General features: G+C 37.7%; 2 protein-coding genes across 2 annotated transcripts; both read right to left on the minus strand.

The window, feature by feature from the left end:
- Positions 1 to 3161: 3161 nt before the first annotated feature.
- On the minus strand, positions 3162 to 9377 carry nfatc2ip (nuclear factor of activated T cells 2 interacting protein). Its single transcript, XM_022215779.2, has 9 exons — positions 9319 to 9377; positions 7347 to 7439; positions 7187 to 7247; positions 6992 to 7115; positions 6346 to 6423; positions 5263 to 5524; positions 4250 to 4394; positions 3594 to 3706; positions 3162 to 3508 (listed from the first exon to the last, which is right to left on the minus strand). Exons 1-9 carry the CDS (start codon positions 9328 to 9330, stop codon positions 3347 to 3349), a joined length of 1050 nt encoding a protein of 349 aa, XP_022071471.2. The 5' UTR covers positions 9331 to 9377; the 3' UTR covers positions 3162 to 3346.
- A 763-nt stretch (positions 9378 to 10140) lies between these two features.
- On the minus strand, positions 10141 to 16268 carry sgf29 (SAGA complex associated factor 29). The gene is made up of 11 exons (XM_051941414.1): positions 15895 to 16268; positions 15666 to 15804; positions 14649 to 14722; positions 14436 to 14511; positions 14253 to 14325; positions 13468 to 13532; positions 13249 to 13378; positions 12658 to 12804; positions 12512 to 12547; positions 11347 to 11509; positions 10141 to 10565 (listed from the first exon to the last, which is right to left on the minus strand). Exons 3-11 carry the CDS (start codon positions 14712 to 14714, stop codon positions 10449 to 10451), a joined length of 873 nt encoding a protein of 290 aa, XP_051797374.1. The 5' UTR covers positions 14715 to 14722; positions 15666 to 15804; positions 15895 to 16268; the 3' UTR covers positions 10141 to 10448.
- Positions 16269 to 20371: the final 4103 nt, after the last annotated feature.

A 20371-nucleotide genomic window follows, 5' to 3' on the forward strand; every position in this document is an offset into this window, starting at 1 on the left:
GAGCATGAAGAGAAATTAGTAAATTTACTCCAGTATTTCAATGTTATGTCATATATTTTATATTTCTGATTTACTGTGTGTCAATTTTACAGCTCTATCGGCTTCTTTTATTGTTGCTTAGTTTATATAAAGAAGGAAAAACCCACAATTCTCACTGAAATCACTTGAAACTCACAAAAGTAACAATAAATAAAAATTTATTGAAAATTAAATAATCAAAAACAGCCATTACTTTTGAATTGTTGATTAACATAATTATTTAAAAAAACAAACTAATGAAACAGGCCTGGACAAAAATGATGGTACCTCTATAAAAGATTGAAAACTATTTGACCAGAGTGACATGATTAACTCAGGTGTGTCATTTAATTGACATCACAGGTGTTTCCAAACTCATAATCAGTCAGTCTGCCTATTTAAAGGGAGACAAGTAGTCACCCTGCTGTTTGGTGAAAAGGTGTGTACCACACTGAACATGGACAACAGAAAGCGAAGGAGAGAATTGTCCCAGGACATCCGAAAAAAATTATAGACAAACATCTTAAAGGTAAAGGCTATAAGACCATCTCTAAACAGCTTGAAGTTCCTGTGACAACAGTGGCTCCTATTATTCAGAAGTTCAAGACCCACGGGACAGTAGCCAACCTCCCTGGACGTGGCCGCAAGAGGAAAATTGATGACAAATTGAAGAGACGGATCGTTGGAATTGTATCCAAAGAGCCCAGAGCAACCTCCAAAGAAATTAAAGGTGAACTCCAAGGCCAAGGTACATCAGTGTCAGATCGCACCATTCGTCGTTGTTTGAGCCAAAGTGGACTTCATGGGAGACGACCAAGGAGGACACCACTGCTGAAAAAAACTCATAAAAAAGCGAGACTGGAATTTGCAAAAATGCATGTTGACAAGCCACAAAGCTTCTGGGAGAATGTCCTTTGGACAGATGAGACCAAACTGGAGCTTTTTGGTAAGGCACATCAACTCTATGTTCATAGACTCAAAAAGCAAGCATACGAAGAAAAGAACACTGTCCCTACGGTGAAACATGGAGGAGGCTCAGTAATGTTTTGGGGCTGCTTTGCTGCATCTGGCACAGGGTGTCTTGAAAGTGTGCAAGGTACGATGAAATCTGAAGACTATCGAGGCATTCTGGAGAGAAATGTGCTGCCTAGTGTCAGAAAGCTTGGTCTCAGTCGCAGGTCATGGGTCTTCCAACAGGACAACGATCCAAAACACACAGCTAAAAACACCCAAGAATGGCTGAGAGAAAAGCGTTGGACTATTCTAAAGTGGCCTTCTATGAGCCCAGATCTGAATCCCATTGAACATATGTGGAAGGAGCTGAAACATGCCATTTGGAGAAGACACCCATCAAACCTGAGACAACTGGAGCTGTTTGCTCATGAGGAGTGTGCCAAAATACCTGTTGACAGCTGCAGAACGCTCATTGACAAATACGGAAATCGTTTAATTGCAGTGATTGCCTCAAAAGGTTGTGCAACAAAATATTAAGTTATGGGTACCATCATTTTTGTCCAGCCCTATTTCATTAGTTTGTTTTTTTTTAAATAATTATGTTAATCAACAATTCAAAAGTGATGGCTGATTTTGATTATTTAATTTTCAATAAATTTTTATTTATTGTTACTTTTGTGAGTTTCAAGTGATTTCAGTGAGAATTGTGGGTTTTTCCTTCTTTAACTGAGGGGTACCAACAATTTTGTCCACGTGTGTGTATATATATATATTTAAAACTTGCTCCTCAGGGATCCAGGAAAGGATTTGTTTGGTTTCTGTGTATATTTTTGTAGGATCAAAACTTAAGCTCCTAGTTAGTCGAGGTAATCTCTAGAATTAACAGTACTGCGAGGTTTTGGACATAATATTTATTTGAATAAAACTGGTTTGCTATATTAGCCAGTTACACACTATATGTCAAAAGTTTGGACACATCTTCTCATTTCACATTTTTCTTTATTTTAATGACTATTTACATTGTAGACTCACTGAAGGCATCAAAACTATGAATGAACACATATGGAATTATGTAATAAACAAAAATGGCTTACATGAGGACAGAAAAAGAAGACCAAGAGTCACCTCTGCTGCTGAGGATGAGTTCATTGAAGTCACCAGCCTCAAAAATCACAAGTTAACAGCAGCTCAGATTAGAGCCCAGATAAATGCCTCACAGAGTTCTTGTAGCAGACACATCTCTACATCAACTGTTCAAAGGAGACTGACCAATCTGGCCTTTATGGTCAAACAGCTGCTAAGAAACCACTACTAAGGAAAAGCAACAAGCAGAAGAGATTTATTTGGGCCAAGAAACACAAGGAACGAACATTAGACCAGTGGAAATCTGTGCTTTGGTCTGATGAGTCCAAATTAGAAATCTTTGGTTCCAGAAAAGATGAATGGTCTCTACATGCATGGTTCCCACCTTGAAGCATGGAGGAGGAGGTGTGATGGTGCTTTGCTGCTGACACTGTTGGGGATTTATTCCAAATTGAACCAGCATGACTACCACAGCATCCTGCAGCGACATGCCATTCCATCTGGTTTGCATTTAGCTGGACCATCGTTTCTTTTTCAACAGTACAATGACCCCAAACACACCTCCAGACTGTTTAAGGGCTATCTGACCAAGAAAGAGAGTGATAGCGAGTGCTGCGTCATATGACCTAAACCCAATCCAGATGGTTTGGGATGAGATGGAGCACAGGGTGAAGGCAAAAGAACCAACACGTTCTCAGCATCTCTGGGAACTTCTTCAAGACTGTTGGAGAACCATTTCAGGTTCTACATCATGAAGCTCATCCAGAGAATACCAAGAATCAAAGCAGTAATCAAAGGGTGGCTGTTTAGAAGAATCTAAAATATAAACGTTTCGACTTATTTCACATTTTTTTGTTTACTACATAATTCCATGTGTTCACTCAGTTTTGATGCTTCCAGTGGATTTGTTTATTAAGTCATACAAAGTGCTGCATCAAGTGAAAGCTGTTACCATGTATAATCCAGCCAAAAGCTCCTTCCACCATTTCTATTCTGAATAAATTGTACTCATTTAATATAAATTAAACAAGATCCTGTAGAAAAGGTACCGGGGAGAGGCTTCAGTATGCTCACGCAAACATTTTACAACTCTACAATGACTCATCGAGGTTTGTAGTTTTTTTAATTACATTTTGAAAAAATATAATTCTATATTCAGCTGAACAAAAGCTGCAAGTTTGCATTTTCAGCATTTACAAAATAAAGTGACTTTACTTGATAAAGTAACTGAAATACCGAATCGGAGGCTCCCCATTTACATAAAATAAAATGTCAGAAACCACGGTGAGGGTCAGGTCCACACTTCGATGATGTCTCCATCCTCCATGTCGAGCTGAGCCGGCGTCTGGCTGTTCGTCACTTTGCAGCCGTCGAAGTGGAATCTGACCTTTTTCTGATTGCCGGCAGACATCGTGGACAGATACTTGGAGAAGACGGAGCCCAGCGGAGAACCCTGAAACAAAGAAACAGCATCAGTTCGTGTCCTGCTGCTGAAACGAAGCTGCTAAAGGAGAGAAGAAGAAAGAAAAGCTACAAACTCTGTCCAGAGAAAACTCCTGAGAGGAAGCTCTGTCTTTGCTCTGCAGTCTCACGGTGATGATGCTGCCGCTGCAAGCTTCACTTTTGTCCTCCGCTGCCATGACGACACACTCTGCACACAGAAACAGGAAAAAAGATTTTTAATTTTCTTCATAATGATTCAGATCTGTGCTGAATTCACTCTTTTAACAATTAAAACTAATTTGAATCATGCTAGTGACATGGCTGGTCAGCCTGGTTCCTTATTTAGCTCTGTGCTAGGCTGGATCCATCAATATCTACTGTAATGACAAATAATTAGCATCAGTAAAATACAACATCAGGTAATAAGAGTCCATTATTGTCTTAGTAATTGTGATCTGCTGTGTAGTTAAATTCTTTCTATGATTTTAGCTGTGTATTTAGTGTCTTTCTGTGATTTTAGCTGTGTAGTTCACTTCTATGATTTTAGCTTCTTTCTGTGATTTTAGTTGTGTAGTTAGCTGATTTTTAATACATTTTTTGCTCCTTTGCTGACTTTGTTGCATGTTAAATTCAGATGCTGTAGATTTGGTTATAAACGCTGTGGTGGTGAGCAATAAAGCACACCGCATCTCTCCGTTCAGTCCTCGGGTACTCGTCCTTTAATGACTGAACTTGAGGTCATGTGACTCACCGATGATGTCAGCGATACCGAGGCCGAGCTCGCTGACGGTGGCGTCCATCGGCAGCTCGACTTCCTCCCTCAGCAGCAGCAGGCGAGGAGGCGGGACGCTCAGGATGAGGGACAGCTGAGAAACCACGTCACTAAGAGGTGTCGACTGAAAACACAAAACAAACCAGGTGGTAAAAATGAAGGACCATTTTCGGTGGTAATAATGTTCCTTTGTGACACTTTTGAGGGAGATTTTTAAAGGTTTACTATTAATATGGAATTTCTGATTTCCTTGAAACTTTTTTTTTATCATAAACTACAGCTATTTAAAATGGTATCCAAGTCATTTTAGCTTCATATATCAAATATATGCTGAGAAAATATTTTTAAAGTTTCCCTTCGACCCACTTCCAGATGTTTTTTCTCACATTAAAATTTTAATCAGTTTGAACAGCAATATCTGAGGAACTATTAAAGATAAAAACCTGAAATTTTCACTGTCATTTCTTATCAAGACATTAGTATAGAATCTGTAATATTTAACAAGTGGATCAATAATCAGATTATGTGTGAGTTGAAATACGAAAAAGAAAATGAAGGAGTCATGAAAAGTCTCATCTTTGAACTCATTAGTAAAACCTGATAATCCAGAAGTCAACTAGTGATATTTACTGAACCACGTGTAGCTGCAGGTCACAATAATACAAAACTAAACATGTGGAATACTTTAAATATAAAATAAAGTTATTTATGTTGAACTTTCACAACTGATTAAGCAGGTTTGACAAGTTGCTGTTTACGTGCAATTTCCTGACCATATTTATTCTCAATAAAACACAAATATATGAAGCTCAAATTAAAATCTCACAAATGTCTTCAGAATTATTCATATTTTATGCTATAAAGAGTTTCAGATGAATCAGAGATAAAGCAGAAACTGATACACAAATGTGATGATTTAAAATGAAATGAACCTTAAAGCACTTTGTGAACTCTGTTATAAACAAAGTTAGTGTTAAACGTTCCGTTCGTACCGACAGAACCGGGATCTTGTGGACGTCGGTTCTGCAGCGGATCTTCAGGGGAATCTCTCGGACCGACTGGCTGTACTCTGAACTCTGCGGCTCGGGGCTCATGATGATGATGTCATCGTCGTCGTTGGGGCTCATGATGATGACGTCGTCTTGCTGCTTCTCCGGCGGTGAAGACGACCGGCGGCGTCGGCGTCTGGTCGTTTGGTTCGGACACTCCGGAGAGAGAAGAGAGCTGACAGCCCGAAGACTCCGGTCGATTTCACTGAGAGAAAACACATTTTTAAAATTATTCATTCATATTTGTTTATTTTGCACTGTACTGGGTCTGGGTGAACAGTGTTTAGTTTCTGTGTACACAAACACACAGGAAGTGGCACCAAATTTTACAATTCTGAGGTTTTTCTAATCATTCAAAACACTCTTCTGCGGCGGAGAAACTCTTTTTCTACTTTACACTGACTTAAGCTGCAAATGTAATTAACCCTTTAAGCTTCAGTCAATTCCAGCCGTTTTCAGTACAAAAAATCGCTAATATTCTATTTTTAAATAAAAAAAATTACGAAAAATACGGGGAATATTGGACGGGCATCGCGAGGTGCTTTTCCTTGAAAAGGACCGATTCGGGGATTTTATACCGACTTCAGGACATGTTTTGGACAAAATAGTTTACTGGCTTGTGTCATCTGGATGTAAAAGGTTGGATTATGGCCGTTTTTTGTGGAATCTTTATTTTTGTGTGTAATAATGAACCCGGAAATGTGAGTCGCGCTGTGTGCGTTGAAGCCGTGTACAGAGAACGGATGGATGAATATTTGTTTTTGTCGGACAAATGTGTTTTTCTCACCCGCTGTGGTAATCGCATCTGAAAGTGGTTTATACCGGCAGATTCATGAGAATCTAAGCTTTCCATCGGTGTATAGTCTTTGTATAAGCGCGTTTGCGGCCGTCGGACATTCTTGAAATTCCTATGCAAATTAGTAGGTGTACCGCCGGCGGTACACTGAAGCTTAAAGGGCATCAATATTCCTTGTAGGAGGATATTTCTCTGCTGTTACAGATGTGATGAAACTCAAACCGACTCACTTGATCTTCTGTTGGACCTTCCTGGATTGTTTCTGGACCGGACTCTCTGGAGGAGGAGACGGACAACGAACTGCTTCTCTGAAAAAACACAAACATTTAAATGTCTGAGAATTCATTCATTATAACTGGCTGAGACAAACATACCTGACTCTTGCAAAGCTGAATCAGCTCAATAAAAATATAACAGATATATGTAATAAAAGTAGAGGGTAAAGGAACACTGTGCAGAGAGATTAAAACATTTTGGGAAGAGCTGCCTGTGAAAAAGGAAAAGATCGCATATTACAGATAAAATAAATCAAACTAGAAAAAATATTATTTTTTAGTTTATAGTTTTCTTGCTTTTCTTATTGTCACTTTGTTGCCGTGATGTTGCAAATTTACCCTTGTGGGACTAATAAAGGCTATTCTAAATCTAAAGACCAAAAAAAATGAAGAAGTTTGTATGCATAAGTTGAAAAATAAACATAAAGCTGAAAAAAATGTCTGGATAGATTCTCAGTGATCCAGATCAAAGCTTCAGTAGAAACCAACTTTAAGACGTTTCACCTTCATCCAAGAGGTAAAACGTCCTCAAACAGTCGTCCCCCTAATTTCTACGCCTTTAAAGTTTTTATGTTCTGTCTCCGTCTGAGGTCTGACTCACGGTTGTTTCTCTGCTTCGCGTCGTTTGGGCTCTGCTTCGTCCTCCGAGTCGCTGAGAGTGATGATGGGCGGAGGCGTTTCTCGAGACGAAAACTCGGACCACAAACTGTCGTCGGGGCCGTCGTCTGCTCAGAAACAAACACGATTCAGTCGACGGGTGGAAAAACGGCTGCTGCCTGATTAAAGCTGCTTTCACCTGAGTTTGGCTTCGTGGTGAACAACGCTGCCGTCGGCTTCAGCTGCAAACTGCTGCTCACCTGGAAACACACACCTGCATGTTGACACACACAGAAACACACAGTAGCAGAGCAGGAAGCAAAACAGCACCAGAATCAGAGCCAGCGCCGCCTCCGTACCTTGTTGGAGTAAACTGGGACGGGGACGATGGCCGACGGGTCGAGGATTCGGCGGCGTTTCGGCTTCACGGGTTGAACTTCACCGTCAGACACCTGAGAACAGAAACACTGCAGAGATTCAACATCTGGTTTACAAAGTCTGCAGCAGCTGAACAGGTTAAAAAACATGAAGCCAGTCATAAAGAAGCATCTGGAGCTGTGAAATAACACACGTGGATTCATGCAGTACACAATAAAAGGGTTTAAGTAATAACAAAAGAGTCAAAAACACAAGTAAAGTCGTAAATTACATTAAAAGTGAGCCAAAAACTACCAGCTTTGTCTTCTGCAATGTAATTTTTTATTGGACTTCATAAGCTAATCTTAGTTTATTTTATGTCAAAATCTTTAAAATCTGATAGATCTTAATAAATATGTATGACCAATAGCGTTTGACAGTAAAGATACTGTGCTACAGATGTTAATTATAAATTGGAGTTTTTTCTGTTTTATTTTTAACATTAAAAAATTATTTCTCAAATAAAAACTCAATATAAAAGCGAAATTTGAATTTAAAATTTGCCAGAAGATGAATCATTTTGAGTTTAAATGTATATGATACAATGACTAAGATCAAACTAAGACAGAACTATAAAATCCCTAAGAAAATTTTAATTCCAGATAACGCAGAATAAATAATAAGAAACAGAATAAATGCAGTGGTAAATTACTGAGTTACATTAAAAATAAGCTAAAATGAAAGTAGAACAGGAAGAAGTAATACTGGAGGAAGAAGGTAAAGTAATATTACAGTAATTTCTTCATCGTCAAGAGTAAAAAACTGAAACTAACTCAAAATAGCTTCAGTTTTTAAATCAGAAACACCACCTACTGCAACTCTAAAGTCCTCCTATTTATTACTTTTTACTTCTGTTTACTAAAAATCACATCATTTCTTGGTCATGTATGTGAAATATCCCCTCTTTACTATTACAAATGTGCAACAAGTTCAGACGTGAAAATGTTACCAGTGAAGTAATTTTCATTTTTTCCATCAGCTGAAACTAACTAACTAACTTACTTATAAAGGGCACCTACAGCATCTCTAAAGGACTCAGTTGTTAATCTGTACAAAAAAGTAAATCTGAAAAATATGGAGCTTAGATATGCATAACATGATGTCTGAGACCAAAAGCAAAGTACTTCAACATGTAAAACGTGTGAACTTCTTTCTGTTTCACCAGTAAATTCATCTATTTTGTAACTGGTGTCCACTGTGTTACTGGGAAATGCAGATTTCTTGGTCATTTCTGTTTAAAAAAACAACTGTTTTTCTTGTTTTTCCTAAAGGTCTCCTACAAACAAAATAAAACGAATTAATAAATTGAATGCTATAACAATAATAATGACTAAACTGTTAAATACACTGCATTGTTACAGATTAAACTGAAGAATGCCATAAAAAATTAAATAAATGCAATTACTAACGTAACATTTAAAGTTTACAGTCGTTTAGCTGCTAAAGCATCATTAACAACCAATAAAATATATATTTAACCACATAAAAGGCTACAAAACAACAACCAGCCGAGTCTAAAGGGACCTGAGGTATATCAGGTGTATCACTTTCCAACTGGAGCTGCTTTACTTTGACCTTATTTGTTGGAAAGTTACTTTTAGTAAAATCGCTGACAGGTTTAGTGACGAGTCCAGATTTAAAATGAGGTTAAATCTGCGGTTGTACTGTCAGCAAAACCTAAAAATGAAACTAAAACAGCGGCTTGAAATAACTGGAGCTAGCCTGATGCTAACGGACTGTTATTCACTGTTAGCGTTAATTTAACTCGTTTCTGCGGCTTCCTGTTCCAATTTTTCACTTTCATCCCACAGTAATTTAAACCAGCACAACATTACACCTCTTAAAAATCACATACTTTAAAGAGTTGGTGTTTTTAGCCGTTAAAAGCCGAAACATCACCGTTAAAACACTCACCGTGTCCGCCATGTTTGTTTCTTTTACGCGCTTTGTGACGCTTTCATGGACTGTCGGATTTTTTCGGTCCGGAGCGGATTTCTCCATTCATCCGGACGGTGCTGCCTTCAAGACCACAAAAATATATAGACTAAAAAGAAATAAAATAAAATCTCGACTGCTATAAACTAAATTTATCTGACAACTCGTTGCTTTAAGATTGAGATGTAACCAAAAATATCCAGGGGTGAGTTTGTAAAAATGACACATTTTACCTAAAATAGTTTTACTTTTATAATTTGCTTATCACTTTCTAAATTATTTTGTTTAGAGACTAGCACAAATCTATACTTTCATTGCACAACTGTCTGCATACTGATTAAATTGTTAAATACACTGCATTGTTAGATTAAACTAAAGAATATTGCAAAATATTCAATAAATGTGATTACTAATTTAATATTTAGTTAGCCTCATTTTGTTCAGCTGCTGAAGCATCATTAACAATAACTCAACATAATATATGTAAAGTAACACTGACAGAAGTTCTTCATAATTTGAACTTTTACTACAATACCTTTTTAAATGTAGGATTTTTAGTAGTAATTTGGTTTTTTGCGCATACTGTGGTACTTTGCTATTTGTTATGTTGAAAAAAAAAAACAAGAACTACGATTATTAAAAGAAACTGTTGTGTTTCGTGACCTCTTGTTCAGCTTTATTTCATTTCAAATCCATTCATCTATTTAAAAAAATCCATATATCTGATATTACAAGCTTCATAAAGATGAATTTGAATGCAGAAAATCAGTTTATAGTGTATAAAGTAAAACAACACAGAGAAATGGTCACATTTTTTAATATACAACACAGAAATTATTGACACTTTACATATAAAAATATACAGTTTGAACCTCATAACATTTGTTCCCAAAGCAGCAGCTGGAAGTTTAGCTGCAGTTCTTCTTCTCACCAACAGGCGGCGGTCTAAAAAACATTTAAAGTTTCTCTGTTAAAATACAACCCCAGTTTCTCTCCAGCTCAGTTAAGTTTCTGCAGCAATCTCAGAGTTCTGATCATATTTATGTTTAAAAATGAAACTGCTGCCGTTTCAGACGGTAAATCTTCGTTCTGCGCTTTTTGGATCCAGCTCACTTCTTCTTGTTCTCTTTGCAGGCAACAACATATCGCTGCGCCACGTTTAAAGGAGGAGAATAACCGTCGGCGTACGACGTGTCCTCGAACAGAACAGAGTAGTCGTCCTGTGGCTGCAAACAAAAACACATTTAACGGTTAAAACACAATCAGCTCAAAGTGTTTTCAGTCCAAGTTAGCTTCACAGTGGAAAAAACAAACAGCATCGAGAGGATCAGAGTTCCACATTCAGCTGATTTTGATCTAGTTTTGTGCAGATCTGCAAGAAAAATCTAATTTTGACATAATTTAATTTCTTCTTCACAGATTTTGTTTTAGAGGAAAACTTTTTCACTTCTGGGACAAACTGCAGCAGCAGAGCAACAAATCATGCGCTTTATTTTGAAATATCAACTTTCTCTGACTGGTAATACTGGAGACAAAGTAAAGAGATACTTCAATTAGTTTTAGCTATTCTTAATATTGTGCACTGTACTTGCTTATTTATTTATTTCAAACATGTTACAGTATCATAAAGGCAACAAAGAGCAAATAAAATGAAAACAGAAACTAAAATATTTTCTGAAATCAAGTTGGATAATGATTAGTGTCCATACATCTTATATCATACTGTTTCCTGCTTGTTTCTTATTGCTTATTATTGTATTTTATGGCATTTCTTTGTGCTCTTAGAGGTAGGTAGGGACTGACGGAAATTCAAGGAATGATGATGTTCATTTAATCCGTTTTTTAATAACATTGAGACCAATATTCCAGAGTTTATTACAGTAAAAACAACATGAATATGATGAGTTCTGTGCTCTACAGAAGATGTGAATCAGTATTTGATTCTTGCTGATGGACTCTGTGACTCATAGTCTAAATATAGGAGCTGTGTTGGTGCTGAGGTCTCACCCGGTGTGGTGGAGTGTGGATCAGGGCCCGGTAGAAACAGGTGGTCTGAGGGTAAAGAGCCAGAACTAGCTGGTCCTTACTGAACAGGGCCTCGGGGTCGGTCTCTGGGTTCGCTTTCCACTGAGGGAGGGGGATGATCCTCCGTCTGCTCAGAGTGTGACGCCTGGTAGAAAAAACAAGACTTTTAGAAAAACATGCAGAAACAAACCAGCAGTGAATGAATCGACGAACAGAACATGAAAAATCAGACTTCAAGTAGCTACTAAAACACAAGGGCCCTTCAAGCATAGTTGGATCACACTGAGAATAATTTGGCTAGAGAAAGAGACTAGTGAGGGAGGAAACCAAGACACCTATGACTCCTCTGAGGGAGTTCCAAGCTTCAGCAGCTGAGATGGAGAGACTGTTCATACAACAACTGTTGTCTGTTCTTCACCAGTCAAAGCTTTTAAGGAGGCAAAGAGAAAGACTCTGTTGGAAAAAGCTCAAATTAAATCTGGACCAGAGTTTACCAGAAGACATGTGGAGACTCTGAGGTCAACTGGAAGAAGGTTTTTTGGTCTGAGGAGACCAGAATGGAGCTTATAGATCATCAGATTAGATGATATGTTTGGAGGACAGCAGACACTAACCATCATAACAAACACAACATCCCCACTGAGAAGCATGGCGGTGGCAGCATCATGATGTTTCTCAGCAGCAGGTCCTGAAGGCTTGTAAAGGTAGAGGGTAAAATGAATGCAGCAAAGTCTAGAGAAATCCTGGAGGACAACCTGATGCAGTCTGAAGAGAACTGAGACTTGAAGAAGATTTGTTTTCCATCAACACAATGGACTGAAGCAAACAGCTGAAGTTCCACAGAAATGATTTAAAGACAACAAGGTGGAAATTCTGGAGGACGAGTCAGAGTCCAGACCTCAATCCAACTGAGAGCTAGTGTCTGGACCTGAAAAGTTCCGCTCACTCATAATTCCTGTGGATCCTAACACAGTTTGAGAGTTTATAAAGAAGAATGATGTAAAATTTCATATTTTCTGATTTTCTGAGACCAACAGGATCAATGGCAGAACTGCAGCCAAAGGTTCTTCTACTAAATACTGATAGGATCACCTATTTTACATTTTCTTTAATTAATTAACAAAAACAAAACAAAACAAGAACTCACTCTTTGCCCTCCTCATCAATGTCGTCCACTTCATACCTGCAGGGAGACGGAGGGAAAAGTCAGATCTGTTTGTGAGCTGAAGGTGAAACTGTGATGTTTGGTTTCAGAGTGGAGCTGCTGCTGACTTTAAACTGTGATGTTCTTACTTGTTGGTGGAATGGTTGTAGCTGACCACCTCAGCCAGGATCCACTGCTCGTCTCCATCCACAGCCTTCACTCTCGCCGCCACTTTGTCGCCTTGTTTGGCCACGTAGTCGCTGCTGGCCGGCGTCGCTCCGCACAGAGGAGGAGGGCTGGAGAAGAAAACCTCAAGTTAGTGTCTGAAAGTCACAGCAAAACACCGACCACCCGTCAGTGATTCAACTAAAACCCAACTGAAGATGGAACACAATCAGTCACATGAAGGAAATGGTTAAAATGCAGCTATTTACCGATTAAACTGATCATTTCTTGTTATTGAATGAAATAACTTCAAAATTGATAAAAAAAAATCTATTATAAGATATCAAAACCCAGCAAAACTTCTTCAAATGTCTTATTTTGGCTGACCAACAATGACAAAAATAACCACAAAAAAGACACAAAATGACCACAAAAGATGCAGCATCACCACAAATAGACGTAAAATCGCCATGAACACACACAATCACCACAAAAAGATGGACAATCTCCACAGAAGGTGTCTGGTGTCCCTAATAAAGTGGCAACCGGTGTTTCCGCAGTAGCAGCAGCTGTACCTCTCTCCAGGCTTCCCGATCCACAGCGGCAGCGTCATGGCCGACTGCTGCAGCAGCGTCATCAGGACGCCTCGTCGCATCGTCTTCCTGGGAGGGTCGCTGTCGCTGTAAACGCCGGCCATCTTAGCAGCTGCACAAACAGCAGGAAAACATTCGACATGGATTAAAGAGAAGAAGCTACAGATCCTAAAGGATGAAGCGGCGTTGACGCAAACGTACCGATCCGACGCTCTTCCAGCAAAGACTTGATTTCTGCAATTTTATCGAGAGCGTGACGCAGAATACTGAGGAGAAAAACAAGAAAAGAAGATTGAAGGATTTCAAACTTTTATCATGCTGAAGATATTATGTGCAAAATGTCTTACACAACATTGTCAATGTAACGTGTAATATTTCATTTTCATGCCATTTTTCAGGTTTTATGTGTCAGAAAACAGTGTACAAATTAGTTATTATAAATCGATGTAAATTTTTATTTATCTCACTTTAAATTGTTTGGATAATTTTGTTGTATTTAGAATTGTCCAGCTTTTTAAAAAAAATCGTAAAATTAATAGTCAAATTCAATTTCATTTTTTTTCTTTTCTGAATCCTTGCATTCTATTTTTGGATCTTTTGTATAATTTTTGCACCTTTTTTCATCATTTTCATCAGGTGTTTTTTTTATCTTATTGTGTCTTTGTCACTTCGAACCTCTGCATCATTTTTGCCTCTTCTCTCTTTTGTATTTTAATTTGAATTTAGTCTCTTTTTGTCATTCTGTGTCATAGTGACAGAAGACATTTTTGAGCTCTTTCTCCTTCTTCATGTTGTTGTGTTTCCACAGAGCTGCTGGATTTTAGATTGAAAAATGAGCCACAGTGAAAAAATGAGACCTTAGCTGAGAAATGTTTTCAGATTCAGAAAGTTAATGAAAGGTTTTATCTGAGGAGATTCCTTCTTGAGGATCAAATCGTGTCAGTCAGGTTGTGGCATTAAAAGAAAGAGAATGTGTGGACACTGACCCACACTCTGCCTCGGCGTCTGCTTTAGCTGTGGTGTAAAGGCCTCTCAGTTTGGTCCGGTAGTACGGAGATGCTAGAGGGAAATGGAGGTACAAGTAAATAAAAACACAGAATTAAACGTTAGGCTGCCTAAAAATGTAAGAATCTAACGGTGTGTTTAGTGCTGTAAATGAGCTGACTGACTTTTGTTTTCTGTCTGCATCCTCTCGTGTGTTTTCTGGATGTTGAGCAGATTGTGTTCACTGCGGGACCTCTCCTCCTGAAGGAAAACACACGAGGATTATTTACATTTCATTCATTTCACCAAAAGTGCTATAATGCTGCATGAACCAAAACTTGTCTACATAATACAAAGACAAAAGAGGATTTCCCGTCATCAACAAGTAATAACTTTACCTGGGTCTGCTTGATGAGCTGGTGAAGCTCTGTGAGCAGCTCAGCAATCTTAGTATCCGCTGACATGTCTGCACCTTTTATTCAACAACACAGACAAACAGAACACTTAGAACTTCAATACCAGCAAGAACATTTCTATCGAATGACTGTTTCATGATGTGTATCCAAAGTCAAATAATGTCAACATCAAAAATAATGGGAAAAAATTTAAACTTAAATTATGAGATAAATAACATTTTGATTCAGTAAGACAGAACTGTGAGATAAACAGTCAAATTATAAGAAAAATGAAACGATTTTTGGATTAAAAAGTCAGTATTATACTTTAAGAAGCCAAATTTATGTAAAAATGCCAGCTGTGGTGGCTTTTTCTGACATTTCACTGAGGAGCATCCAAAGATTTTCACATCGAACATTATAACCTTCAATAGTTACAAAACCCCCATTTAAAATCCTGCTATTTTAGGGTCAAGATGCTGTTTCTGATGAGTGGAAACAGCTCTAAGGAGCATAAACAAAATGTAATAACTTTACAATTATGCTAAACATGTGAAGTAGACTGAAGCCGAATTATTGAGCAGGTTCAAGCGGTTCGGACTCGTGCTTTAAATGTTTTCTATGCTTTCTGAAAAGAGAGTAGCTTTTAATTGATAGATTTCAGACTGGAGTTCGGTTAACAATCTCTGAGGGGAAATCGGCTCGATAACCGTTAATAGAGCGACAACTGTAATATTCCTGCTTTAAGTGGTGAAAAATGCGAAACTTAGCTTTACTAAATATTGTTAAAATGTTAATTATGCCTTTAAAAATCTAAATCAAAGTAACGTTAACTGCTGAGTCGTTCGTTGACTGAGTTAGCAACTGGTTTGTGTCGCTAATGTTAGCGGGGCTGCACCACTGAATGTTTATATTTATACTCATTTAACAAACACATCAGTAATACATTTTCGTCGTAATACATCAATAACAACAACTCGTGTCTAGTTTTGCAAGTAAACAGCCTGTAAATTCACTCACTGCGTTACTTCAGGTGTTTATTTGCTGCTGGTTTGCTAACTCTAGATTAGCCTCTTCTTCTTCTTTTGTCAAAGTGAAGCCGGTGCAGTAGCGCCACTGCGTTCAGCGGCTCCAGCAGGACAGAGGGGGTACTGCAGCTCTGCAAAAACACAAAGCAGATTAGAAATAGAGCCAAAGTAGTTTAAATCAATCCACTGGACTTTAAGAAAGTTCCTTGAAGACGTTTTACCTCTCATCCAAGAGGCTTCTTCAGTTCTGGTGGTGGTTGGTGTTGCCTCAGCTTCTAAACCTCTGTGAGGTGTGTCCAGGGCTATTATTCCAACGATTCTTTGACATGGATGGCTTCTTTCACTCCTTTCTCAAACCATCTGTCCTCCCTGTCCAAAATCTGAACATTGGTGTCCTGAAATGAGTGTCCTTCTTCCTTAAGGTGAAGGAAGACTGCCGAATCCTGTCCTGAGGAACTGGCTCTCCTGTGTTGAGCCATGCGCTTGTTAAGTGGCTGTTTGGTTTCCCCTATGTAGAGATCTGAGCATTCCTCGCTGCATTTAACTGCATACACCAGGTTGCACCAGGGATCTGTTGTTTGTTTTTTGTTGTTTTCAACAAACACCAGATCCCTGTCTTTTTTAAGCCAAATTACACCCTCAGGTAAAGACTGGTCCACCCAAAAGACCCCACACCACACAGCCAGAAGAGCATTGATTTAAACTACTTTGGATAACTATGACCTGGATGAATGAGAACCTACACAGACATTAGAAAAAGACACGTTTATTATGTTGAAAAATAAAGACACAAACTGTTTAACTGGTCTCAGGAAGTACGACTAAACAGACACACAAATGCTACACATGATGCACTCCAGTCTAACTGTGTAGTTTTTGCTTCTGTTTACAGTAATTGTTGATTTTTTTGTGGTTGTGCAGAAAAGAAATTTCAATTGAGATAGATAGATAGATAGATAGATAGATAGATAGATAGATAGATAGATAGATAGATAGATAGATAGATAGATAGATAGATAGATAGACTATTTATTGCTATTATTGAGATGCTGTGCTTCTCTTGTCTCTTTTTTTTAAACAATGACGATAAAAAACCTTTGAGCTTTGAGATAAAGTGTGTCAGACTAACTATCTGTGACCTGGTTTGTAGCTCTGTGTCCTCTGGGTGTGTCTCTGTGCCTAGTTTGGTGTGTTTGTGTTACATTTGTGTGCCTTTGTCGCTGTATAATTTCTTTCATATCTTTTTGTTGTGTTTTTGCTTCTTTCAGTGGTAGTTTTGTGTCTCTTTGTGGCGTATTCTGCATCATTCTTCTTTTTTGTTGTAATTTTTCTTTTTGTGATTGTTTCGCAGGTTTAGGGTTGTGTCTTTGAATCTTTCAGTAGCCATTTTGGTAAATTTTTGTGTAGTAGTTTGTGCCTCTTTGTGTTAGCGTGTGTCATTTAGGAATGATTTTGTGTATTTTGTGTGATTGTTTGTGTTGTATTTGTGGTTGTTTTGTGTCTCTTTGTGATCATTTCTGTCCTTAAATGGCAGTTAGGTGCCTTTCTGTGGTGGTTTTATCTTTTCGTTGTTTACTGTTGTCCTTTTGTGTCTCTTTGTGGTGGCTTTGTGTTTTTTTTTTGTGGTTTTATACATTTTTGGGGTCATTTTGTGTCTCCTTGTGATGTTATGTGTGCTTTTGTGCTTTTCTGTAGTAATTTTGTGTCTTTTTGTTGTTCACTGTTGTCCTTTTCTGGTGCTTTTGTGTCTCTTGGTGGTGGCTTTGTGTGTTTTTGTTGTGGATTATGCCTTTATGTGGTGAATTTGCAGTAGTTTTGTGTCTTTTGTGATGATTTGTGGTATTTTGTATCTTATTGTGTCCTTTTGTGTTGTTTCTTGGAGCTTTGCAGATTTTATGTCTTTTATTATTGTTTTGCATCACCTATTGTGTGTCTTTGTGGTCCTTTGTCTTTTTGTGGTGGTCTTGCATTTCTGTGTGTCATTTTTGTGTCACTTTGTGGTGCTTCTTGTGGCTTTGTGTGTCTGTTTGTGCTTGTTTCAGTTCTGTTTGATGTTGCTCTGTATGTCCTTGCGGTTGTTTTTCATCTGTAAAATCATCATGAGTCTTTCTGTTGTGACTTTGTCTCTTCTTCTGGGTATATTGTGTCTCTTTCATTGTTGATTTGTGTCTTTTTGTGGTTGTTTGTGTCCTTTCTGTCTTTTATTACCTCTTAAGAACCAACAGAGATGAATGCGAGTTAATAATCAACAGGTCAGTCAGGCTGATGTTTGCTGTGCGTGACCTGGTTTGCACTGTGTGTGTGTGTGTCTGTGTGTGTGTACAGTGTGTACTGAGGGTGTGTTGCACGGCTCTTCTTGACGTGTGTTTGCGCACATGCCAAGGACACGCTGTATCCGCTCTCACATTTGTGTCAATATTGACAATGGAGCAGAAAGAAGGAGGTGAAGCCGCAGCAGCAGATGCTGAGTGTGAGTCTAACAGTGTTCAGGTCACAGCGGTGTGTTTGTGTGTCTGTTTCCACGCAGTCACATCGAGGTTTTCTCTGTTTACACAAACATCCACAACAGCTGCTGCAGGAAAAACTTCAGTTTCTGCATTCTGCTGGATTTTAATGCACAGAAAAAAGCCAGCTTCTTCTTTCATGCTCCCTTCAAAATAAATGTTCTACATACTGGTTGGATGTAAATCTGTGGCTGAATGTGAAGCTTCTAATGACTAAAATAATAAACATGGTAAGCCTGTGAGACGACGACTGAAATGGCATTTTACAGCCTGAAATCAGAGGAATTACTTTGTCTTTGTGTGGTTGTTTTGTTTTTTTTGCTGTTTAATGTGTATTTGTAGTTGCTTTGTGTTTCTTTTTAGCTGTTTAGTGTCTATTTGTAGCTTTTTTGTGTTTATTTTTAGCTATTTGTGTCTATTTGTAGCTATTTTTTCTGTCTTCATGGCTGTTTTACATCTTCTTGTGGAAGTTTTGTTTGTATTTTTGCTTGTTTTGTGACTACATATAGCCGCGGTGTGTCTTTGTGTTTATCAAGGTCTCTTGGACTTGTTTTGAGTCTATTTGTAGCCATTTTGTTGTTGTTTTATGTATTTTTGTTTTGTGTCTATTTTTATAGCTGTTTTGTTTCATTATGTGGTTGCTTTGTGTCTATTTTGGTAGTTTTGTGCTCAGTTTTAGCCGTTTTGCATGTTTTGTGGTCATTTAGCATCTTTTTTTAAATTGTTTTGAGTCAATTTATAGGTGTTTTGTGGCCACTTTTAGCATATATTTTTTGGTCTATTTGTGGTTGTTGTCGTCCCCAGATTTGTGGAATTGTTAGTTTTATCCATAAAAGCACGAAAAGACACAAAATCATGAAAAAACGTCTCTGATGTTGTGAAACGTCTGACAGTTTCCAGTAAATTCTGTACAATGAGAACTCTGAGTACATGAATTCTTTCACTTGTGAAATGTGTCAGTGCAACTAGAACTTTGTTGTTCAGATGATCTAAATTAAGTTTTACACTCTGATAAGTTCAGTTCAAAGATTGTTTCTCAGGGAAGCAACACAACAGATTAAGAAGACTGAGATTAGATACAGACACACACCTGAACACCTACATACCTGCAGACCAGGGAAAATGAAAGTGTGCTTTAATCTCAGCAGTAAGAAACCCAAACTACATTACAGATGTTAGAATGAAAGTGGATTCTGCTCTGTAGCACTGTAATGAGCACTGAGAGTACATTACTGCCTCATTTTTCTTATAAATCCAGAATTATGAGATATTATTAGTTAATTATGCATAAAGTTAAAAAAAAGTCATAATGATGAAACAAAATGCCACAGTATTTTTAAATATCAATATTGTGTGAAAAGGATACAATTCAGAGGTAAAAACTCTCTAACATGCATAAATACAATTAAATTCTGTGTATTTCAGTACACTTGTATTTTCATTAATGATACATAAAACAGCACAAACTGAATATAGTCGGAATTTGTCAGTGTTGGTTGGTTTTGTCTGCAGGTTTTCAAGTAAAATAAGACAATCCCGTCAAGGTCGTGTGAAGCTGCAGCTGCTGATAAAAACCGAGAAAATAGAGAAAATAGAGTGGCAGCAACCTCAGACCAAGGTCAAACTTCAGAAAACACGTGGACACAAATGTAGGACAAATTCAGTCTGAACTGAAGGTTATCAAGCTAAAATAGGAAGGGTCAAAATTTTGATACGAGACAAAAGAATTGATTTCTGACTTATTTAAAAGGCAAATCGTTGGTCAAAAACGTAAGATACGTGTCCAAAAGTATGACATCCAAATCTAAATTATGACTAAAGAAAACGTCGAAGTCAAAAATGTAATATTAAAAAAATGACCAGATACAGGGTTTAAAATTAAAGCGATAAATAGTTTTATATTATTCCAAAAAACGAGTTACAACAAAAACAGACAATGAAAAACAAGAGAAGAAAACAAAAAATATAAATTATGAGATAAATTAGGAAATAAAATGGTCAGATTTTGATGCTATCAGTAAAAACCTGCATAAAAACATCTAAATATGAGCTTAAAGTGCCACAAAACTAGTCACAAATATAATAAAATATCAATCATGAGGGAAAAAAATCTACATTGTCAGAAAACAAGACATTTGAGATTAAAAAAATAATCTAAATCCTGAAATAAAAAAAAAACAGAAATGACAAATAA

This window comes from Acanthochromis polyacanthus, chromosome 21 (assembly GCF_021347895.1).
Source record: "Acanthochromis polyacanthus isolate Apoly-LR-REF ecotype Palm Island chromosome 21, KAUST_Apoly_ChrSc, whole genome shotgun sequence".
Taxonomy (NCBI): Eukaryota; Metazoa; Chordata; class Actinopteri; family Pomacentridae; genus Acanthochromis; species Acanthochromis polyacanthus.